We start from the raw sequence: 21,044 nt of genomic DNA, 5'->3' as shown, positions 1-21,044 counted from the left end.
ATAAAAATTATAAAAAAAGAGAAGAAAATAACAAAATATTGAATAAACCTCAAGGATATAATTGTGGACCAACTATACATTGTTCAAATCAATATTTTGTTTTTGTTTCTTGCTTTAATAGTAGGAGGGAAAGTAAACTAATTTACGGATGCTTTAAATTTATGATAAAGATTAGGTTCTATAGAATGCTTTTTTTGTATAGAATGCGGTTTGGTAGTAAAATTAAGCTGAAAACATAATCATTTTTAAAACTACATATTTACAAATAAATATAACATTTAAAAACCTAAATAAAGAAATTTCTTTGTTAATATATTTTTTTTTAAACCCTTTTCATTTAATATAACACACCATAATACCACATTCAAAATTTACCACATTTTAGAATTTAATTTTACCATAGTTTCAAACCATAAACAAATTGTTGTAAATTTAATTTTAATTCTTTTCATTACTAGATGGCGCTCTACAATGATACTATGCAATACATTACAATAACGAATAGAATAAAAAAAAAAATCGAAAATTGTGAATAATTCAGTTATACCGTTTTCATTCTACAATTTTCAGATAAAGGTTTAAAACTTAAATAATAGGAATTAAATGTAGGAATAAAAATTAATTTATCAACTTCAGATAAACTTCATTGTCCATTTTAATTTCAGTTTTTCACATTAAGATTTTTAAAATTTGGTGTTTACCATTATTTTTTTATTAACCGTTATAATTTAAACATAATACAAGTTAGAATTTCTTACCATTGAAATAATATTATTATCGAAATCCGGGAAATTATTTAAAAATTATTTTTAAAACACTGATTATTAATTCTAGAAAGGTATAAGAAATTTAATGTCAAAAATATTTTTAAATAAAACAAGAAATTTCAATGATTTTCGCAGTTTTAATTAATAATTCAGATTCATATATTTAAAATTAAAATTGAATGTTTTTGAAAAATTTTTTTAATAATTAAATTTTTAAATTTCAAATAATAAAATCATACTAAATTAATTTTATTATTATTAATTCCAATTTAAAATCTCTTTTTCACACAAATTTATATGTATATAAGAATTATATAATTATAATATATGTAAAATATTAATAAAATATAAGAAACTATAATTCACAACTTTTATTTCTCACTAAAATTTTTCTGCTTCGATTTTTTGTTGTTTTTTTTCATAATTATATAATTTTTAAAAGCTTTGCTAAATATTATAAGCAATTTATGAACTGTTTTTAATATTTTTAATATTTCCGTTTTCGGTCTATATTTTAACTACCTTGTAATTAGAAAACTATAATATATAGAAATCCTAAGGATCGAGTCGTTGTTCTTATATTTTATATAATTTATTTTTTGTTTTTTTGAATTATTTTAATAGATTCTAATAATGTGTTTTAAAACTCGAATTTTTGTAAAATTTATACATATTTATGTATTTAATTTACAAAATGCTTATGATATTTAATATTTAAAAAAAAATTTATAATGAATTTTTTTTAAATTATTTTTTGGTAAATTTTTTGTTCTTTGTTTTTAAAAATGATATTTTGTAATATTAGATATGATTTTTTATTGTTTTTTTTTATTGATAATTTATATTTGATGTGTCTTTGGGATTTACGATATTATTATACGATATTTTTTTTTGTATACTTAAGTATAAAAGAAGATAGAAGCAATTTATTTATGATATGAATTTCTTTTTAAAATTAAAAACAAAAATTGAAATATAATTAAAAATATAATAGATTAAGTAATTATATTAAATTAAAACTGAAATTTTAATTTTAATGAAACACTTAAGAAATTATTCATTCTCGGGAGTTTGTTAAAAAACAATTTAATTACAAAGCAATTTAAAAACCCAAAAATCTATTAAAAATTATATTTCGATTAATAAAAAATTTTTTATAAAGCCTTATATAAAAAGTATTTTTTAAATAAAGCGACATAAATTTAACTTAAATATTATTATTAGATACTTTGTCGTCAAAAAAAATTTTTTTTCATTAAAGTTAAAATTTAATATGTTATAATTCAAGAACAATCTAAAAACCAAATTTAAATATAATATTGGAATTAAAATAAAATCATTTTATAATTAAAAAAATCTGTACATGTAGGTAATCAATACGTAAATCGTTTTTCTTGTCATAACCTATTTTACATTGTCTTAAGGATCCTTAAAATTACTTTCGCTTCTACTTTCTTAACTATAGATATATATATATATATCATTTAATTTTAATCGCATTTAAAATTCATTATATATATATATATATATATATACCCTTTATCTTATATACTAAATAACTTTTAAATAAAATCATATAAACATATATTATGTATGAAATATTACGATTTGAGCAATTATAAAATTTTGAATTGAAAAAAAAAAATAATAAATTTCATACGAAACTTTTTTACTAAACAAAAGAATTTTAATACATATTCGAAAAATAAAATTAATAAATTTTGAGCAATAATATATTTATGTATATTTAAAATATTGATTCAGCCACATACAATTTAGAAGTATATATATGTTTACTTCTAAATTAGATCTTCTTAAAGCGATTTGTACCATAATTTCTTCAATTTAAGTGAAAACTAAAGCAATCTTTAAAATATACTTAAATTTACATACTAGTTGGAATAAAGTCTCAAATTATTGCTAAATATTTTAAATTAATTTGAAATTGAATTTATGTTATACATAAAAATAATATTTTATAAAATGTTTTTTAATCTTTTTTTATTTGTTATTTTTTAATGTAATAAATTGCTATCATTTTAAACTATTAAGCATTCTAATATCTAGTATATATATACATATTAATGATGTTCGTACTTAACATAATATATAATATATATGTATATATACATAGCTATGATGTATAGCAAAAAGTATAACAAAAATTTTAATTTTTATATTATAATTCGCTTTTAATTCGACATTATATTGATATCATAAACTTAAAACTATTATATTATGTACATGTACATTTATTTTTCTATTTACATATTATTATAATACATATATATTATAATTTTATAAATACACATTTTTTTTTGTATTTGTCAAATTTACATACTTATTTAGATAATTTTTAAAAATATTTTCCGCTAGATTTATAAACCTTTGGACAAAATTTCTCTGCTATAACACCATAAGCAACATTTGAACCAACAATAATTGGTGTATCACTACTATATCTATTCCATACATGTATAGCTATTGAATTTTTTGTCATTTCTAATGTACGTTCTAAATAATCACTATCAAAAAAATATTTCCAATGTGTATATGGTACAGCATAAAATGTTTCATTTTGAAAAACATTAAAATTAAAACATCTTGAACGTGTCATTAAATAAATTTGTTTTGTTTTACATATTTCATGTAATGTTCTTGTAATAACACCAGGGCCATTTTTACCCCAATCATAACCATCAAAATGTGTTTGAAAATTTCGTAAACACATATCAGCAATTTCATGTCCAAAACCATCCCAATCAAAATTTAAGACACCAGCAGCAACATGATATATTGATTCAGCACCAGCAAAATTTGGTGGAATATTTTCTAAAATTAATAATATATATATGTATAGAAATATATAAATTAAAATCTTGTTATATAATTAAATTTTTATTAATTTACTTACCTATTGTTTTCATCATAACAACATCTAAATCTAAATATGTACCACCCCAATGCCATAATGTTAAATAACGTAAAAAATCTGATACATGTGAATAAATATATTTCGATTTAAATAATTTACCATCTTTAAACCATTCATATATTGGTGTATCAGCTGCATAACTCCATAAATTAACATTTCTTAAATATACATTTGGATATGATAGTATTGATTCTAATATTGGTGTTATTGTCTGATTATTTAATATTTTTGGACTAGCAAATAATACATAAATATCTAAATTAGGATTTGTTAATGCTGCTGATTCAATTGCACATGCTTGACGTGCTTTCAGTCTAACATGATTTAATGTATCTGGTATATTACACGATGTTTCATGAAAAAATATCGTTTTACCTTTACGTGGCTTTCGTTCACTTAATAAAATATCTTCGATTTTATTTTGTACATTTATATCGGAAAAACATTTTCGTACATTTATATTGCTTCTAATATCACCATTTAAAAGTATATATACAAATAATAATCCAATTGTTAAAAATATAAATTTATAACGTAAAAAATATAAATTAAATAAATTTTTCTTTGGTGCTAAAAAAACCATCCTGCAAAAAAAAAAAAAAGAGAGAAAAAAATTTGCGTATTAATTTTTTTTATTAAATCTTAAATAAATTTAAAAGTATTCACGAATTGTCTCAATCATTGTATCAAAGTAATTAAAATATTCAAATTCTATAACTGCTATACAAAAGTGACATATTATTCTAGTAATTTAAATATTATTAAAATTTTAAGTTCAACTAAAATTGATTGAGATATGCAAAATTATGGGAAATTCCATAAATAATTAATGCCTTTTTAGGTGCCGCAGTAAAATTATTATTGAAATGTTATTTTCAGATGCCGTGATTGTTTTTTTGAAATTTATTACAAAAAAAAAGCTTTTATTTTAATTTCTCCGACACTTACTAAAAAATATTATTGTAATTTTTATTCACTTCAGGGAAAATTGATTTAGAAAATAGTATTTAATAATTAACCATAATGAAGATCTATTACAGTTTATAAATTAAAAAAAATTTTATTTTTAAACTTCTATTTCACTATAAAAAATTATTATTTCAAAGTTAAAATCTTTAAGAGATGAGAACAATACAAAATGTTTGTATTAAAATGAAGTAAAAAATGCGTTATGACGTTGTCATTACAATAAAATGTACTTGCTTTGTATAATTAAAATAGTAAAATTACTGCATTGCAAAAATTTGCAGAATTATAAAACGTGTGTGAACAGAGATATCATACAATTCTAGTGGCTTGAAATTTTATAAGTACCAGATGTCTCTGATTTCAACTAAATACAGTATTGAAATTGAAAATGTTTGATGTTATTTGAATCGACCGCAATGTCGATTATATAAACGCGGTCGGTAAAAATTGATTGACATATAGTTTTGTTTCGATTTAAAAAAACGATTATAAGTAATAAGGTATTAAATAATGTACATACATATATATTTTTAATTAAACTTCATGTAGGCAGTTTTGTAGTTCGAAAAAAGTATACGTATAAACAAATTTTATTTACAAAAGAGATTCTCATATAAAGTACTGATTTTAACTGTAGTCCGGTTCTGAAAAAATCATTCATTGCACAGAACTTTACTTTTCAACCATATTTTTGTTTTTCAATTATATATCAAACTTTGTATTCACGAATTCCAAGAGAGTTTAAAAAAAACTTATTAACGAATGACACTACGCTAATTATACTTATACCCTTATAGACATAGGTGTTAATATAAACTGACATTACACTTGCTTATTTTCATTATTCTACACACAAGTATAAAAGTTAAGATCTATAATTTTTATTTATAAAATTGTAATTTTTTTCTAATTTTTAAAGATAATATATTACAAAACAATGTACATTGGTATATAATAATTTTTTTATAATATATATTATTAATATAATATTTATACGAACTCGTATATAAATTGTTGTAAATAAGTCATTAAAATTAATGTAAAAAATTAAAATTCTAATAAATGTACCGAAGCGTGAAACATTATGAGCTTGAACAGCTCATGCACGGAATATTAAAAAAATATATAACTAATTTAAAACTAACTACATATACGTACGCATATTTGTGGAATTATATGTACATACATAATTATAACAGTTATCATATTTCATCAAATTGATGTGAATATATGTATAAATATATATACGTATAGTGCATTGTCGAAGTAGTAATTATAATTTTAATATTATATAATGATATTTTTTAATTTGTTCAATATGAAGAAACTAGAACTATATTGTATGAAAAAAAAGGAAAATTTCAAATTTAATAACAACAAATCAATATTATTAAAGGTTAAACTGCAATTTGATACTTGATACTCGGCACAACGTCAAACAACTTGTTTTAATTATAACTTTGGAAACAAGATGAGAAATTTGCATTTGTTATTAAGTTATATAATTATAATAATAATAATTTCTTGGGGCTATTAGTTTAAAAATTTTTTATACATTATTATCAATAATTATTGAAAACTGTTAATTTAAAAAAAAATTACATATAAGATTATAAAAAACGATTAATATAATTTTCTGTTGAATTATCAAATTAATTTCATATGTTGAACTATACAAAATTTTCAAAATTATTTAAAATTTTATATAACTATTTCTGTAGTCGTATAAGAACCAAGAACAATGATAAAAGTGTCGTTTTTGAACCCATAATTAAAGGAAGCAATAATTCATATGAAAACTGTTTGTTCATATGAAAAAATGGATTTTTTTTTATATTAATCAGAAATCACTTAATCTTTTTATTCAGTATTATAAAAATTTGTTCATATTATTTGTGTCCATTTTGGAATATACAAAATTATTAAAAAACATTACTTAACCTTTGAATTAATTAATTTACATATAGAATAATAAAATAAGTAGAACGAAATAACCTTAGTAGCTTCTCAAAATTATTGCGTTTTACAAAAAACAATAAACCTCCTAAATAAAAAGACAGACTATTTCTCCGCTATTCATTTATTATACACACTTTTACATAAAACAAATTAAGAATATTTTTTTTTTTTGAATTTCATTTCCAAAGAATTTTTCTTTTCCAAATCAATAAAACAAATCAAAATAAAGTTCTATAAATTATGTGATTTTAGCACTTTAATTAATTAATTCGAAACCTTGTCAGACATGTTATACAAACACAAATTATTAAAGTCAACTAAACAAATCAAAAAGTAATTAAGTATAACTAAAATAATAAAAAAAAAACAATAATCTATATTAAGTAATAAAAATTTGTATGAAATTTTTTTCTATATACATATACAAGCTATACTTCAAAGTTATAAAAGAATAATTTTATTTCATTTTATTTTTCACAATAAGGGAACAATTAACCAGCTTATATGTATATATAATCATATATTTACAGTAAAGTAGAAAATTGAATCAGAAATTTCAAAAATCACAAAAAAACTATAAAATTTGGAACACAGAATCGATTTAGAATGGAATACAATATACATAGATAATATTATATTGTTTGATTAGAACACTTGACTTCAAAATTGCAGGACTGTGATATTAATCCATAATTCAGATTATAAATTATACTTACTAATTAAGTATAACAATATAATATTTTTGTATATTATTGAAATTTCGCAATCACAGTAACTGTAATAATGAATGTAATCATTTAGTAATGATTCAGATTACATATAGATAAAAAATTGAGTAAACTAAAATTACTAAAAACTTAAACTGCTACAATTATCCGTATAATAGCACTTTGAACAAATAATTAAAAACTGGAAAATTTAAGACAAGTATAACTGCTATACAATGAATTTTTCGAGGACATCAAATGACAGTTAAAAAGTCTGGAATCTTGCATTCTTAATGTTCATACACCGAAATTACGAATTTGTTATAAAAATGTATGTTCCTTGCAATCCAAATTTTATATAGCAAATATACGTATATAAAAATATCATAAAAAATTAAATAAAACAGTTATTACAAATATAATAATGATTGATTATTGTTCCTAATTTATTATTTACAGTAAATTACTTTCAATGTACAAACTATCCTTTTGGTTTAAAAATATTTAAACACATACACACATATAGAAGCATACATAATATATACATAGGTATTTATCTTTGTTACAATATAATTACAAAAATTTACTATAATTTTAAATGTAATTTGTAACTTTTCTTCCTAACACTTGAGATTATCTAAATTTTATACATGTAATGAGCTTTATCAATCATTTATTAAATAGACATGTATTTAATATGGAATATTTAAGTATTAAGAGTTGCCAAATAAAAATTAATCAATAATAATAATAATAATATTTTCTGAATAAATGAAAATTTGACAATCAAATAATTATTTCCGGTAAGATTCAAATCCGGTATCCGGATCAGATCCAGTAAAATTCAAACTGAAAGTCATGAAACTTGTTATCTTTTTTTATTGTTCACTAAATTTGATTTTGTTTTAATAAAATATGTTTAAATAAATTCCTGCAGCAAAAAATAATAAAAGTAAAATAAATGTTCGAAATATTCATATTCTAATTTCAATTAGATTTATTCAGCAATACTCATTATACTCTCATTAGTAATTGCATTCAGTCCAAAGATTCTTTCTATTCTTTAATAAATTTTACATTTCATCACAATCGCGTTATCGTGCCTGTATAAAAAATAATTTCAAAGCTCTTAATAATTTAGATTTTTATTTCTTGACATATGCATTTTCCATCTGGCAACTCTCTTCGTACAATTTTTATTAAAGTGACAATAATCGATTTAGAAAATTTTTTTTAGGAAACACTCGAAATCAACTCACCTCTTTTCATTTATTCTTTATAATAAAATTACATAGTTCAGTTATGATTTTCACTCTTGATTTTAAGTAATCTCATCAAATTTTTGTATAAACTATACTAGAATATACATAAATATAAACGTATCGAGCAAAATTTATAAATATTAGAAAAAATTTTTAAATATTTTTTTTTAAATTTTATGGCTGTTTGTCATTATAAAAAATGAATATTATTTAATTTTTACTGTCGAAATGGCTAATATCAAAAAAATTTTAATTTAAAATTTAATTATAATGAATACAAAAATCATTTATTAATTTCACAAACTTATTATATTTGTAATTTTAGAAAAATAGTCTCCGGTACGCAAAAGAAGCAGGAGTGGAAAGTATACCGCAAACGATTCAGAGGTGAAATAAACATTGCAGCAATAATCATAAATGAAAATCTCACACAGGTTATAAAAAGAAAAACCTAGCAAACCACATACTTTGTTTCCTTCTATAATAAATATGTAGGAAGAGCAAAACTGCGAGATGTTGAGGCACCACCACTAATTCAAACATGATGCTAAAAAGTATAGCATGATAAAGAAATCCAACACGTTTCAAAAGAAGACGTACTTAAAAGTCTAGACATTCAAGAAAACGCTGAAACAACATCAAAAGCAACAGACAAATTTAGAACAAAAGCTAAATTTCGAATAACTTGATGAAAAAGAACGATACAATGTCTGATGGAATAGTACCGAATTGGACCCACTGTAGAATTGGTAATATAACAACAAGAAATAACAACAGCAATACTGTTATATTATTTATTGGAAATTTAAATTCATAAAGTTTGAAATGTGCTGGAATTCCTAACTGAACTACTATAAGATCTAAAATGAAACTGTTATACATAACAATATAGTTTATATTGTAAATGTAGGTAACACACACAAAATGTCAACTTTTCTTTAATAATTAATGGCTTGTTAAAGTTTGTAAACATAAGATTTCTTATCATTTACCTCTATTTGCATACATATGTCAGTGTTTTCTATGCTGGAAACGGTAAAAGAAAATAAATATTGTATTATAAATGTATAACATTTATATAATAAAAAGAATATTATTATGTAAGTACACAATATTTTACACATATGAACAACGTCTAATAGGTACTTATAACAAAGTGATATATAAATTGGTATACTATATAATTGGTATACTAGATATAAAAAATTGTCGTAAAAAACTTATGTCATGCCTTTAGGAGAGCACACATACCAAATAAATATTATGAAAAAGTTATAAAATATTTGAGTGAGGAAAGGACAATAGCACTTTAGTTGGAACTAACAAAAAAAAAAATAAATTCATAGGTAATTATTTTGTATTTGAATAGAAATTATAGATTAAACTACATGGAATGAACTACATAATGTAAAAGCGAGTCTCCTACGTGTTACTCATGTTATTGAGTGACTCGTGTTATTATAGGAAAAAGCCTTTTAACAACAATAATTGGTGGATATAGTTAGTATAGAAAATATAGATTTTAATGTACCGAACAGAAAATTTTACTCAAAATTTTAATGTACATATGTCAACATTTTCAACATGTATTAACACTTCAAATATCTCTAGTTACGTATATATTTCATAATATATAAAAACGGAACCAGCTATTAATAATTCATGTTTTGTATATGTACATATCAAATGTATAGTGAATTATTATGATAAGCTTAACAATATCATTATTCTATAATAATCGGTTACCGGTGTTAATGTAAAATTACATTTCAAATGTAAATTATTATGATTATTTTTTTACATTACTTAGATCTTTTAATATTGATATATAAATGAATGAATTTCATATTTGAATAGCTCGTATTATTTAAATGTTTTAGTATATATTTTAAATCGTATTTTAATAACATAGTAATAAATAAACATTTTTATATCTTCCTTTGATTGATTAAGTAAAATGTGAAAAAAAAAAAAAAAAATTAATAAAAATTATACTTTTAGAACAACATGCGCTAATACAAATTTAATAACAGTAATTTTTAATAATGTTTCTGTTATCATCCATAAATATTTGACGCGTCAGAGGACAGAATTTAATCAAAGTCAAATTACAAGTATTATATTTTAAATTTATGATTAATTCGTCTTAATTAAAATGTAAATTTTATTAGCATTATTAGAATTTTTATTAAATTTTATTTTAAACAGGGATTTATAAAAATTCTTATTTGCATTGTCATATTCATTTATATGTCATAGAAATTTAAAAATTAACACATAGTAAAGGTACGAAAACAATAGATTGTTCATCAAAATTCAGATTGCAATAGTTACTAGAGCGACAAAGTACATTGTTGCTCCTCAAAACGGTAAATATGTCATTTTTAACAAGCTTTTTATATTAAAACCTATAATACGCTTCTTCAATTCCACAAAAGCAGAGAGACTGGTAAAATTTCGAAAGCCAAAAATCAAATATATGAATTTCCCATAATTTACGTAGAAGATAACGGTAAATATCTTACTATACAAAAAAAAATTGCTTTTAATATTAAAAACACATGCCCATAATTTAGTTAACTTTTTATTTAACCCCTTTATGTCTTATAATTAATTACATAATTTTGAATAGTGCTAACACTGTTCAAATTATTTTAAATATTATTTTGACATTATATTATTTATATGTATAGTATATAAAAACAGGTTTTGAAGATAATATGACACACGTCATATTAATTTAATGTAGAGTTTGTAATCTACAATCAGTGTATATTAAATTGTAATATTTTAAGTATTAAAATAAATTAATAATTTGAAAGTAACACCGAATCGTAATATTTTATTAACGAAGAATATATCTTACTAGAATAACTCCAAAATGTATTCAATAACACAATTTAAAATTTATATGGAAATCATTGGCTTAATCTAAACATGTATTACGAATTTTCATCAACTATAATAATTACATACATTACAGTATACACAGAAAATAATGGAATAATTACAATATCGATTACAAGTTATTTTTTTGTTTTTTCTTACAAAAACCCAAAACAGAAAAAATAATTGTAAACCAATTCATTGCATAAAAATGTTTTAGTTGTGTGCATCTACATGTATAGGGAAATATAAAACGAGGCCAAAAAAGTTACAACAAAAAAAAATGAAAAGAAAGAACCAACAAAAGTTTATTGCGGACAAAAAGTGCATTTCTTGTTGTTCGAAAAAAATTATTACAGATTGAAAGTCTATATATATAAATATATATATATATATAAATTATAATTGTACATAAAGTAAATATAAAGCCTATATAAAGTTATGTGAATACATAAAAATGTGCATAATTTTTTTTTTTTTAATATTTTGTGCAATGAAATTTTTCTACTTGATTTATTTTCCTGCCTCAAAAATGTACACAAAACAAAACAACCTACTTTTGTGCAATATTTTTGTTATTTAGAATGGAAAAATACAATCTGGGAAAACGAAGAAGATTATTTTTAACTGTATTATTGCACGAAAAAAAACAAAAATCAATATTAAATCCCTTCCTAATAAAAGACTATATAAAATTCATATTATTTAAGAAATTTACGACCTTGACCAAGTGATTGAGTACATGCATATGCTTTATATTATATATATATATACATAATGTACCTTAAAATACATAAAATATCCAACATAGTTATTATAAGGGTGGAAAACAACTTTATTATATATAAAAACTTTAAGTAACGTTTAATATTTTTACTACTATACCTTAGAGAATTAAATAAAATTCTTGGAAATCCGCCAGCAAAATAATTTTGATGAATTATTTTTTTTTTCCTTTTTTTTTTGAATACCGCGCTTACAAACAGAATGGTTCACATTTTTTTGTTTTTATTTTTTATCAGACATGCATATACGGTATTATTTATTTAAAAAATATATATTTTTTTATATTAAAAAAATTAAATTAAAAAAAGCTGAAAAGATTTTTCAATTCTTTGTGGATTTCTTTTTTTTTTTTTGTTTTTTTGCTTTTGTTGACAAATTATATTATCCTTGACTTCTGAAATGCAATATGAAAGAATGCACTACAATGTACTACTGATCCAGAATGCAATAAAAAAAAAATATCTACAATGCAGCTTGTTCCAAAATATCCAAATTGAACGGTCACTATGGAAAGAAAATTAGAGATGGCAGAATAAAAAAATTTTATGCTTTTTCTATAATTATCAGAAATCTTATTTTTTAAGTTTACGAGTAATAGTATCTTCAAATATATGACAATTGTGACAACTATATCAACAATACCCAGAAGCACTAACTTTATTTAATAGTATAATATATTTGTGAAAACAACAATGATAACTTTAAGTATACGACATTTTCGACAACGTTATGCTGTTTGTAAATTCTAAGTGTTTTGTTAAGTTATAAGTTATAACTTTCCACATGTTTTGGATCATATTGACACTAGTAAATATGATCCAAAAATTGCTGCAAAAAATTTTTTTAGTTGCAATAGTCCAACTAAAGTTAAACTTTTCATATTGCATTTTGGATGTCACGGTATTTTGTAACATTTTTTATATCGTATACACATTACACATGATCATACTATATTCTTGCATGATTCATTATACTAAATGGAAGTAATAAAATAATGTTTTGTTAAATGCTTTTAAAATTACGATTTGAAAATTTTTTTTCTTAGATAAGCTTATCTTATATATTGCTACCAAATAAATTTTATTATTCATTTTTATTTTAGAATAATTAAAATAAAAAATTGACCACCACTTAAAGTCATGTAATAGCAGTCTAATTATATATAGACACTTAAAATAAATTACTTATAATACTGATAATTTTTTTCATTAATTACTTTAATTAAAAATAGCAACTAAAGAGCTCAATTCAAATTAGCAAAAGAAAATTTTAATAAAAAATTTTTGACCGCATAGTTGCATATTTTTAAATGTTTTACTAACTAGTTCACAATACCAATAAAATTCCAAATGCAACTGTTCAAATATATAAGGTAAATTACCAAACCTTAAATAAATCGTTTGTTTATTCAAACCAGTTTTTCGTTAATTTTCAAAATAATTTTTATCATGCCGAACAGTTCGGACTATCGAACTTCTATAAAAATAAGAAATTCCTCTTATCCAAAAAGAACTTAACTTAATTAATTACACCTACTTAACTTAATTAATTAGCATTAAAGTGTTAGTATAATCAAATTTTCCGAATACATTACTCTTAGATTTCTCCTAAATTTATGCAAATTTTCTTATTAGCAACAGAACTACATTTATGTATTTCAATTACATTTTTAATTTAATTACTTAGATCAAAATCTAATATACATATACCAAATACACAATATATAACATAAATATAAGATCTATAGATTTTAATCATTGAATAGAAATGTGCTGGTTTACAAACCGTAGGATTAATCGTTTTAATTTTCTTTTTAAACTTTATAAATGAGTAAACTTGATTTGCAATAAAATTACAAAAATTTATTATTAAATTTTAAGTTATATTGAAAGTTATTTGTTCCTTTACTCCATACAATTAACTTTCGGCAACAGTTAGTCTATACTTAACTGTAGGCTTACAATTTAATATAGCTATTATTGACGCAATCAATCGAATCGAAAGACTGAGATTTAATTTCATATACTTATTTTAAGTACCTTTACGTATGTTTTTAAGACCAAAGCAATAAAAAATTTTTAAAATATTAAAATTTAATTTATTTTTCATTATTTTAACTGTACATATATACATACATATGTATATTGTAAGTTCCCTTTTTTTCAACTTTTCTGAAAGCGCCAGCTGCTAGAATTTATATTCAAATATATATTACGTATGTTTATAGCTATATATATACATATATAACATACACTATACACTACATATATGTAATTCATAAATACGAATAAAATTTTTTCAATAATTTTATCAAAATTTTTCAATAATAAAAACGTATATCACTTTTAAACAGCTGCTTGCTTAAATAAAATACCGTTATAGCTATGTGTACCATTCCTTTATAATATACGAGAACCAAAATTATTATATTTCTTGAATTATATAAATATCGCTTATTTAAGCTTTTTTTTTCTTTTTTGAAATTTTTTTCATCTTTAATACAAACGAGACTACTTGTCTCTATTTATTAAAAACTTCAAAGATAGATGAATATCAACGCATTAACTGCTCAACAATCTGTGTAATAGGTGTTGATACACACAAATATAAACATGTACATAATATATATAGTATAACACATACACATAAAATAACACTTTTATGTGTGTATATAATATATTAAAATATATTTTATATATAATAAATAATATTATAATTTGCCTATATATTGAAGAAACATTATATACGAATAGTTTAATAAACTCCAATATTATATTATATAAAATAAATAAATATATAAATAAAAACATTCACTCTCATGTGAATATATATATATGTATATAACATTATGTATGGGAATATATACAATATTACATGGATGCTATTTATGTTGTTTCTTTGTCCTGTGTGAAGCATGTGTGAAACAAAATCTTCAAAGCATCTATTTATATATTTTGACATTTATGTACACATATTTATGTATATATATATATATATATATCTACATAAATGTCAAAGAGAAAAAGGATACTTATAAATGTATATGAGTTTGTTTAACACATTCATCTACAATTTGTAATATACAAGACGTAATCGAAAATAAAAAACATACACCTATTCCCACCAAAAACTTTTTCAATATTTTGACAATTTAATGTTAAAATTGTTGTGAAATATTTAGTCATTAATGCAAAGCAGAACTTCATTTTTCACCACAATTGCTTTAATATTCTGCTAAGCTTTAGAAAATTTAAATTGCGATGAAACTATATTGATTGGAAGAAAAAAAGAAGCGTTTACATAATGACCGAATTCGACGTTTAATTTAGTGAGTTAAGAAAAAAAATTATACTTTTTGATGGCATGAAATTTACTTTTGCCTTGTCGTTTTTATAGGAAAAACTTATGGTTTCAGAAATATAAGGCGGCCAAAACCCAAATGTTACAAATTTCGTAAACTGCTAAAAGTTGCCGTATAGAAGTGGAACGACATCAAAAATTTAAAAAAAAACGTGCCTATAGGGTAACGGTTGGTTTCAACCGACATTTTTTGCAGAATGATAAATGTTTGTCGTTGCGTTACTCGTTATGGCATTCTTAGAGCTTTGAAGATCTGTAACATTTAGAGAGGGAACAAGAGATAGATAAAAATTTTCTACCAAAATAAGTTTTTACTAATTATTTATTTGTGTCTAAAATTTAAACTTTTTATCCCAAAAAGTGTAGAAACTTTGTAAGGAGACACAAGGGCAATCGGACTAACAAATGAAACTAATACCTATACCAACATAAAAATAAAATAGTTACCCTTTTTTTTAAATTAAAAAAAAGAAAAATTTATGCCAAATTGAATAGATTTTACATAAAAACATTGAGCAAGATTTCATCATTTTTGTAATATTCATTCTTTTTTACAAGTATCATCATCTTCATGATGATGATCATCATCATCTTCACCATTATTATACTATTATTATTATTATTATAACAAGTATCGTACTTAAGCCCTTACACTATTTTTCATATATGAAAGAAAGCAACATAAATTATGAGGTCACATATGTATATACTCGTATAATATGTAGTTGCCAATTGAGATGAGAATCTGAACTTGAAATAAAAATAATTTTTTTTGTTTCTTTTTTCTTGTAACTAGTTCGAAATTTTTGTTTCTCTTTATTTAATATTCAACCCTATAATTTATTAAAATTTTAATAATTCTATACAAATTTACGCTCTTTTCAAGCTTAAAAAATATGCAAAACTCGCAGGAAGTATTTTAATTTTTTTTTAAGTTATTCATCCTTTTTTTTTGGTATTTTGTGAAAAACAATGTAATAAACTTAAATATCTAATCTAAATTCGAATAGGAAATAACGAGTTCTTCATAAGTGTTCTTATATATATGTATATAAATGTATATATATATAAAAATAAAGGAAAAGATTCCCTTTGATATTTTTATTATAAAATACAAAGTACTCATTTCATTATATTTAATATTGCCATTGTTCTAGAATTTTTCAATTTTTTTTTCATAAATTTTATATTAATACATGACATACTTGTAATATAGATTAAATTTTTAAAAATAATTTTATAAAATTTATGTAAAGACTTTAACTATATGTTTATTATTAAATTTTGAACTAAAAGCGATTCGATCTAACACATTTAATGCCATTTTATCATATCACATCAGTGAACGTCTACAACAAACTCGAACAGTGTTTTCCACTATGGTGAACATTTTGAAACAATAAATTTTTTTAATTTTAAAACTCTAACTAGGCTAGATTGACGCGATCATCAAAGGATAAATATAGACCAGGTAGGCCTGTTGTGATTCTGCTGAATCTCCATTATCCTTAACGTCTATTGAACCAGCCCGAATCCTTTTTAAACCAGTTTAAATTTTGGACATTTACATATACCAGCTCCAAAACTTTCAAGAATAAGTGTGACCCAAGAAAGTTCCAAAACCGAATATAAATACAGAAGAAGAAGTATTGTCCTCCTACTCCTCACACCAGCAGCTTTTGCAGAGAACATCAATAGGGCGTTCCATTCTCCTTGTTTGTCTGTCAATCAGATATCCATTTATAACCCCTATCACAGCTCTTCTTTGGGGAAACATCAGATCTGCCGTGCTCCGCAGATTAAGATTATGCCAAAATGTTCTGGTCGTGCTGCTAGAAGCTAGAAGTTCTATTCTAAAAATTTTTTTATAAATTTAGAGATTACCGAGTGAGATCCTTTGAACTCAGTGTAAATTTTTTTTTTCCTTTTTTGTTCACAGGGGAGCAGCTCATAGTGTTAATAATTTTTTTACGATAAAATATGTAATACTCATATAATAAGCTCTTATCAACATTGTGTTTTTTTTTCTCTCTCTGTTTCCTAAATCAGCAACCTTGCATAAAATCATACAATATAATTATTGACGGTTTTTTGTTAAGTATTCAAATATATTATTTTAATTATGATATTATCGATAATCAGTGAAATTCTAAGTAATAAAAATTCAAGATTTTTACATAAATATTTTTCATATAAACAAAAAAATAGCATGGATTTCAATATTTTAAATAAATACTCGATTTATCAAAAGAAGTAGTTGTTTCATTTATTTGACGCTTTAAAAAAATCGTTGAGTCATACAATTCATTTATTCAGCTTAATAGGAAAAATGTATTCATTCTGGTATATCATAAATTTGCTGTTTCGTTTGTAGTATGATAATATAGTAATAAGAGAGGCAGTATCAGGACAATTGAATGTCAAGTGTAAGGCTACTAAAGAAACCAATCGGCAACAATCCGCAACACATATTTCTCTATCACAGACATGAAATTCTTCATGGTCCCTTGCCTATGTTTCTAATAAGTCCTCCTAATTTCCAAATTTCGATTCATGAAAGATTATAATATATTAACATTTATGCATGCTTTCCGAAAACACTCCTTCATCTTAAAATGAATAATGATTTACTATACAAATGTATATTATTTTCTTGTTCAGCATCGAATTCTGAATATTTATCGTTACTTAAATAAAAACAATGAGGGACGTCGCTACCTAGTAGGATATACCCATTGCGGGTTTCGGATTTTACGCAGGTAAGTTCATTTTGGTGGAGCAGTGCATACGGTAGGGTTGCTCTTAGTATACAAGTGCGGGTACTAACAGGACACTGTCAGCAAACCTACGGACTCTTTGAGTCAACAGATTAAAAGTTGCTACAGCGCATATCTATGGGGGATCTCAATAAATTGACAAGACAGGACTAAAGTGAATAAAGGTAAAATTTGCTTATTATAGCTATTATTTTCCAAAAAAAAAAACAAAACAAACGAATAAATTTAAAAATCTTTTAACACAGTGTACAACAACTATATATCACAATATATACAAACACATATATAAAAATCTACACACAGAACTAGTATATTTGAAATATACAAAATGTAGCATAGAGGTAGCATGCAGTTAACATTGTAATTGAATACTACTTTTTATATATATATATATACATATGTATGTACTTTGGTGAATTAATATTTCTATATATATCATATATATATATAGCATTGTATAAGTAAATAAATAAAAGTTTAAAAAAAAATGCTTTTTTATTACCGCCAGAATTTTGTTTTTTTTTCACATTTCTTATATTATATTCACCATTTAGCACATCAATATAACTTTATAAACATAAAAAAAATTGTATAATTAGCATATTATTTATGAACATACATGATATATATGCAAGTGTTTATGTATAAACATTGAAATTACACACGTACGTGTATTATTTTCAAAATTTTTAAAATAATATAGAAATTCAAAATTAACAAAATTTACTTATGTATTTCTTTGGAAAAACCTCAATTTACATTAATTTTCTAAATATATATATATATATAGATTTAATTAGGATTATATTATGGTATTTTAAAATTATCTACATAAGTATATATATGTTCCCCCAGACATATAATATAGACTCACATAAATAATTTATATGTCACATATTATAAGTAATAAACTTAACCTAAAACTAATTGAATTTGTAATAATTGGCGCGTTTAATTGTTTGCATATAATACTTACTTTGTAATATGAGATTTATATAACACTTTGCTTGGAATTTTTATGTTGACTATTCGTTTTTTTTGACTAAATGGTTTTTATTTTTTATTTTGTATTTTATTAAAATTTTATTGTAATAATTTATTATAATATACACGTTCGTATATATACATATGTATAAATTCGTATAACAAAATATTAATGAGAAATATATGGTAAATAAAATTAATTAATTTAAAAGTAATAAATATAATAATGATTTTTAGCACCTTTCATGAATTGAGCACACATTAATAGCATTATGATTTTTAAAGTAATATTGTTATAATTATTTTTCATTTATATAATATTTTTTTAATTTTTTTTTTTGTATAATCGATTTTACATACATAATATATGGAACTCAATTAATTATTTTATTATAAATTAAAATTATTTTTTTACATGTTTTAACATATAGCAAGTTTACATGCTATATTTCAGTATACGCGATATATAATGTAATTTTTTATATATTTACCGTAAACTATTATTATTATTGAAATTTACAGAACCAAATTTTCATATATTATTTTCGAATTATTATTTTATTTTCACAAAAATTCATAATATTATAATATTTAAAATATTGAATTTTAAAAAATTAAAACGATATGCGTGTATATAATTTAAAAATTTCATAATATATATATTTGTAATATAATATATATTGTTGCTTTTATATGCACATTCTTTTAATAAGATTCTTGATATTTTATATAACATGTAATTATATTATTTTGTTTATGATATGATTTTATTCTCTATATACATAAGTATATTTATTTTCCAAAAATATTGTTTTTCATTGCATTTTCTATAGCTATAATTTATATAATATCGTAATATTGTTGAAATGATATGCAATTTTTTATAATTTTGCTTTATCGGGAGTCATATATAAAATATATATGTATGATATATGACTTATATATATATATATATATATATAAATGTACATTTAATTTACATAACGTATATATAATAAGATTGTAAAAAAGGAAATGTTAAATTAAAAATTAGTATTCACGAGAAAATGAAAATAACAAAAGAGAAAAAAAGAAAACAAAGAAAAAAACAAATGGAAAATTAGGACATTGCACTATGTTATCGACTTTATAAAATCAAAAAGGAATTATTTTTATTTTATTTTTTCTCTTTATATATATTGTTTGTATTATATAGTATTATATATTAATATAAACGGAAGAAAATTTTTTTTATATTTAAATTACAATTTTTAATTTTGATTTTCTCAAAATTTTCAACATTATTTTTATATATTTTTTTTTAATAGAAAATTTTAAAACACAATTACAAGAGGAGCGAACAAGCACCTATTACATTTTTCTCTTTCTTATTTTTAAAATTTCTCCAATTCATTTATATTTTATCATTAAAAAATATTAAATGAAAATTTATAATTTTTCATTTTTAAATTAGAAAAAAAAAATAAAATATTAAAATGGTACTGTTAATATTAACTGTGTAATATTTATTATTTTATTACATGTTTATGTATGTATATATAAAAAATTATGTTTTACAGATTTACAATTATTTCAATTTCATCTATACTATTTTATTGTTTTCATCTCTTTTCTTCTCTTAAATTCAATTACACTAGAATACACAATATCTT

At 21.9% G+C, this 21,044-nt stretch overlaps 1 protein-coding gene across 2 annotated transcripts; it reads right to left on the bottom strand.

Moving 5' to 3' along the window:
- Positions 1-2,672: 2,672 nt before the first annotated feature.
- Positions 2,673-19,628, bottom strand: LOC129608321 (lactosylceramide 4-alpha-galactosyltransferase). Of its 2 annotated transcripts, none has more exons than XM_055519772.1 (3): positions 19,385-19,628; positions 3,682-4,286; positions 2,673-3,599 (listed from the first exon to the last, which is right to left on the bottom strand). In XM_055519772.1, the coding sequence occupies exons 2-3, from the start codon at positions 4,283-4,285 to the stop codon at positions 3,124-3,126; spliced, it is 1,080 nt and encodes a 359-aa protein (XP_055375747.1). In that variant the 5' UTR covers position 4,286; positions 19,385-19,628; the 3' UTR covers positions 2,673-3,123. The 2 variants fall into 2 exon arrangements, with proteins under 2 accessions (XP_055375747.1, XP_055375748.1); XM_055519773.1 differs by lacking the exon at positions 19,385-19,628 and adding an exon at positions 5,270-5,443.
- Between the last annotated feature and the right edge of the window lie 1,416 nt (positions 19,629-21,044).

The sequence above is a fragment of the Condylostylus longicornis genome, unplaced genomic scaffold, assembly GCF_029603195.1.
Source record: "Condylostylus longicornis isolate FDR11 unplaced genomic scaffold, ASM2960319v2 ptg000031l, whole genome shotgun sequence".
Lineage (NCBI taxonomy): Eukaryota > Metazoa > Arthropoda > Insecta > Diptera > Dolichopodidae > Condylostylus > Condylostylus longicornis.
The sequence above is the reverse complement of the archived record's forward strand: the minus strand, read 5'-3'. Positions and strand labels throughout refer to the sequence as shown.

Excerpts from the sequence above, each read along its gene's own strand:
- LOC129608321 (XM_055519772.1), bottom strand. The coding sequence starts at position 4,285 with ATGGTTTTTTTAGCACCAAAGAAAAATTTATTTAATTTATATTTTTTA. Across the intron at positions 3,600-3,681 it reads TGTTATGATGAAAACAATAG|AAAATATTCCACCAAATTTT; the intron begins GTAAGTAAATTA and ends TATTAATTTTAG.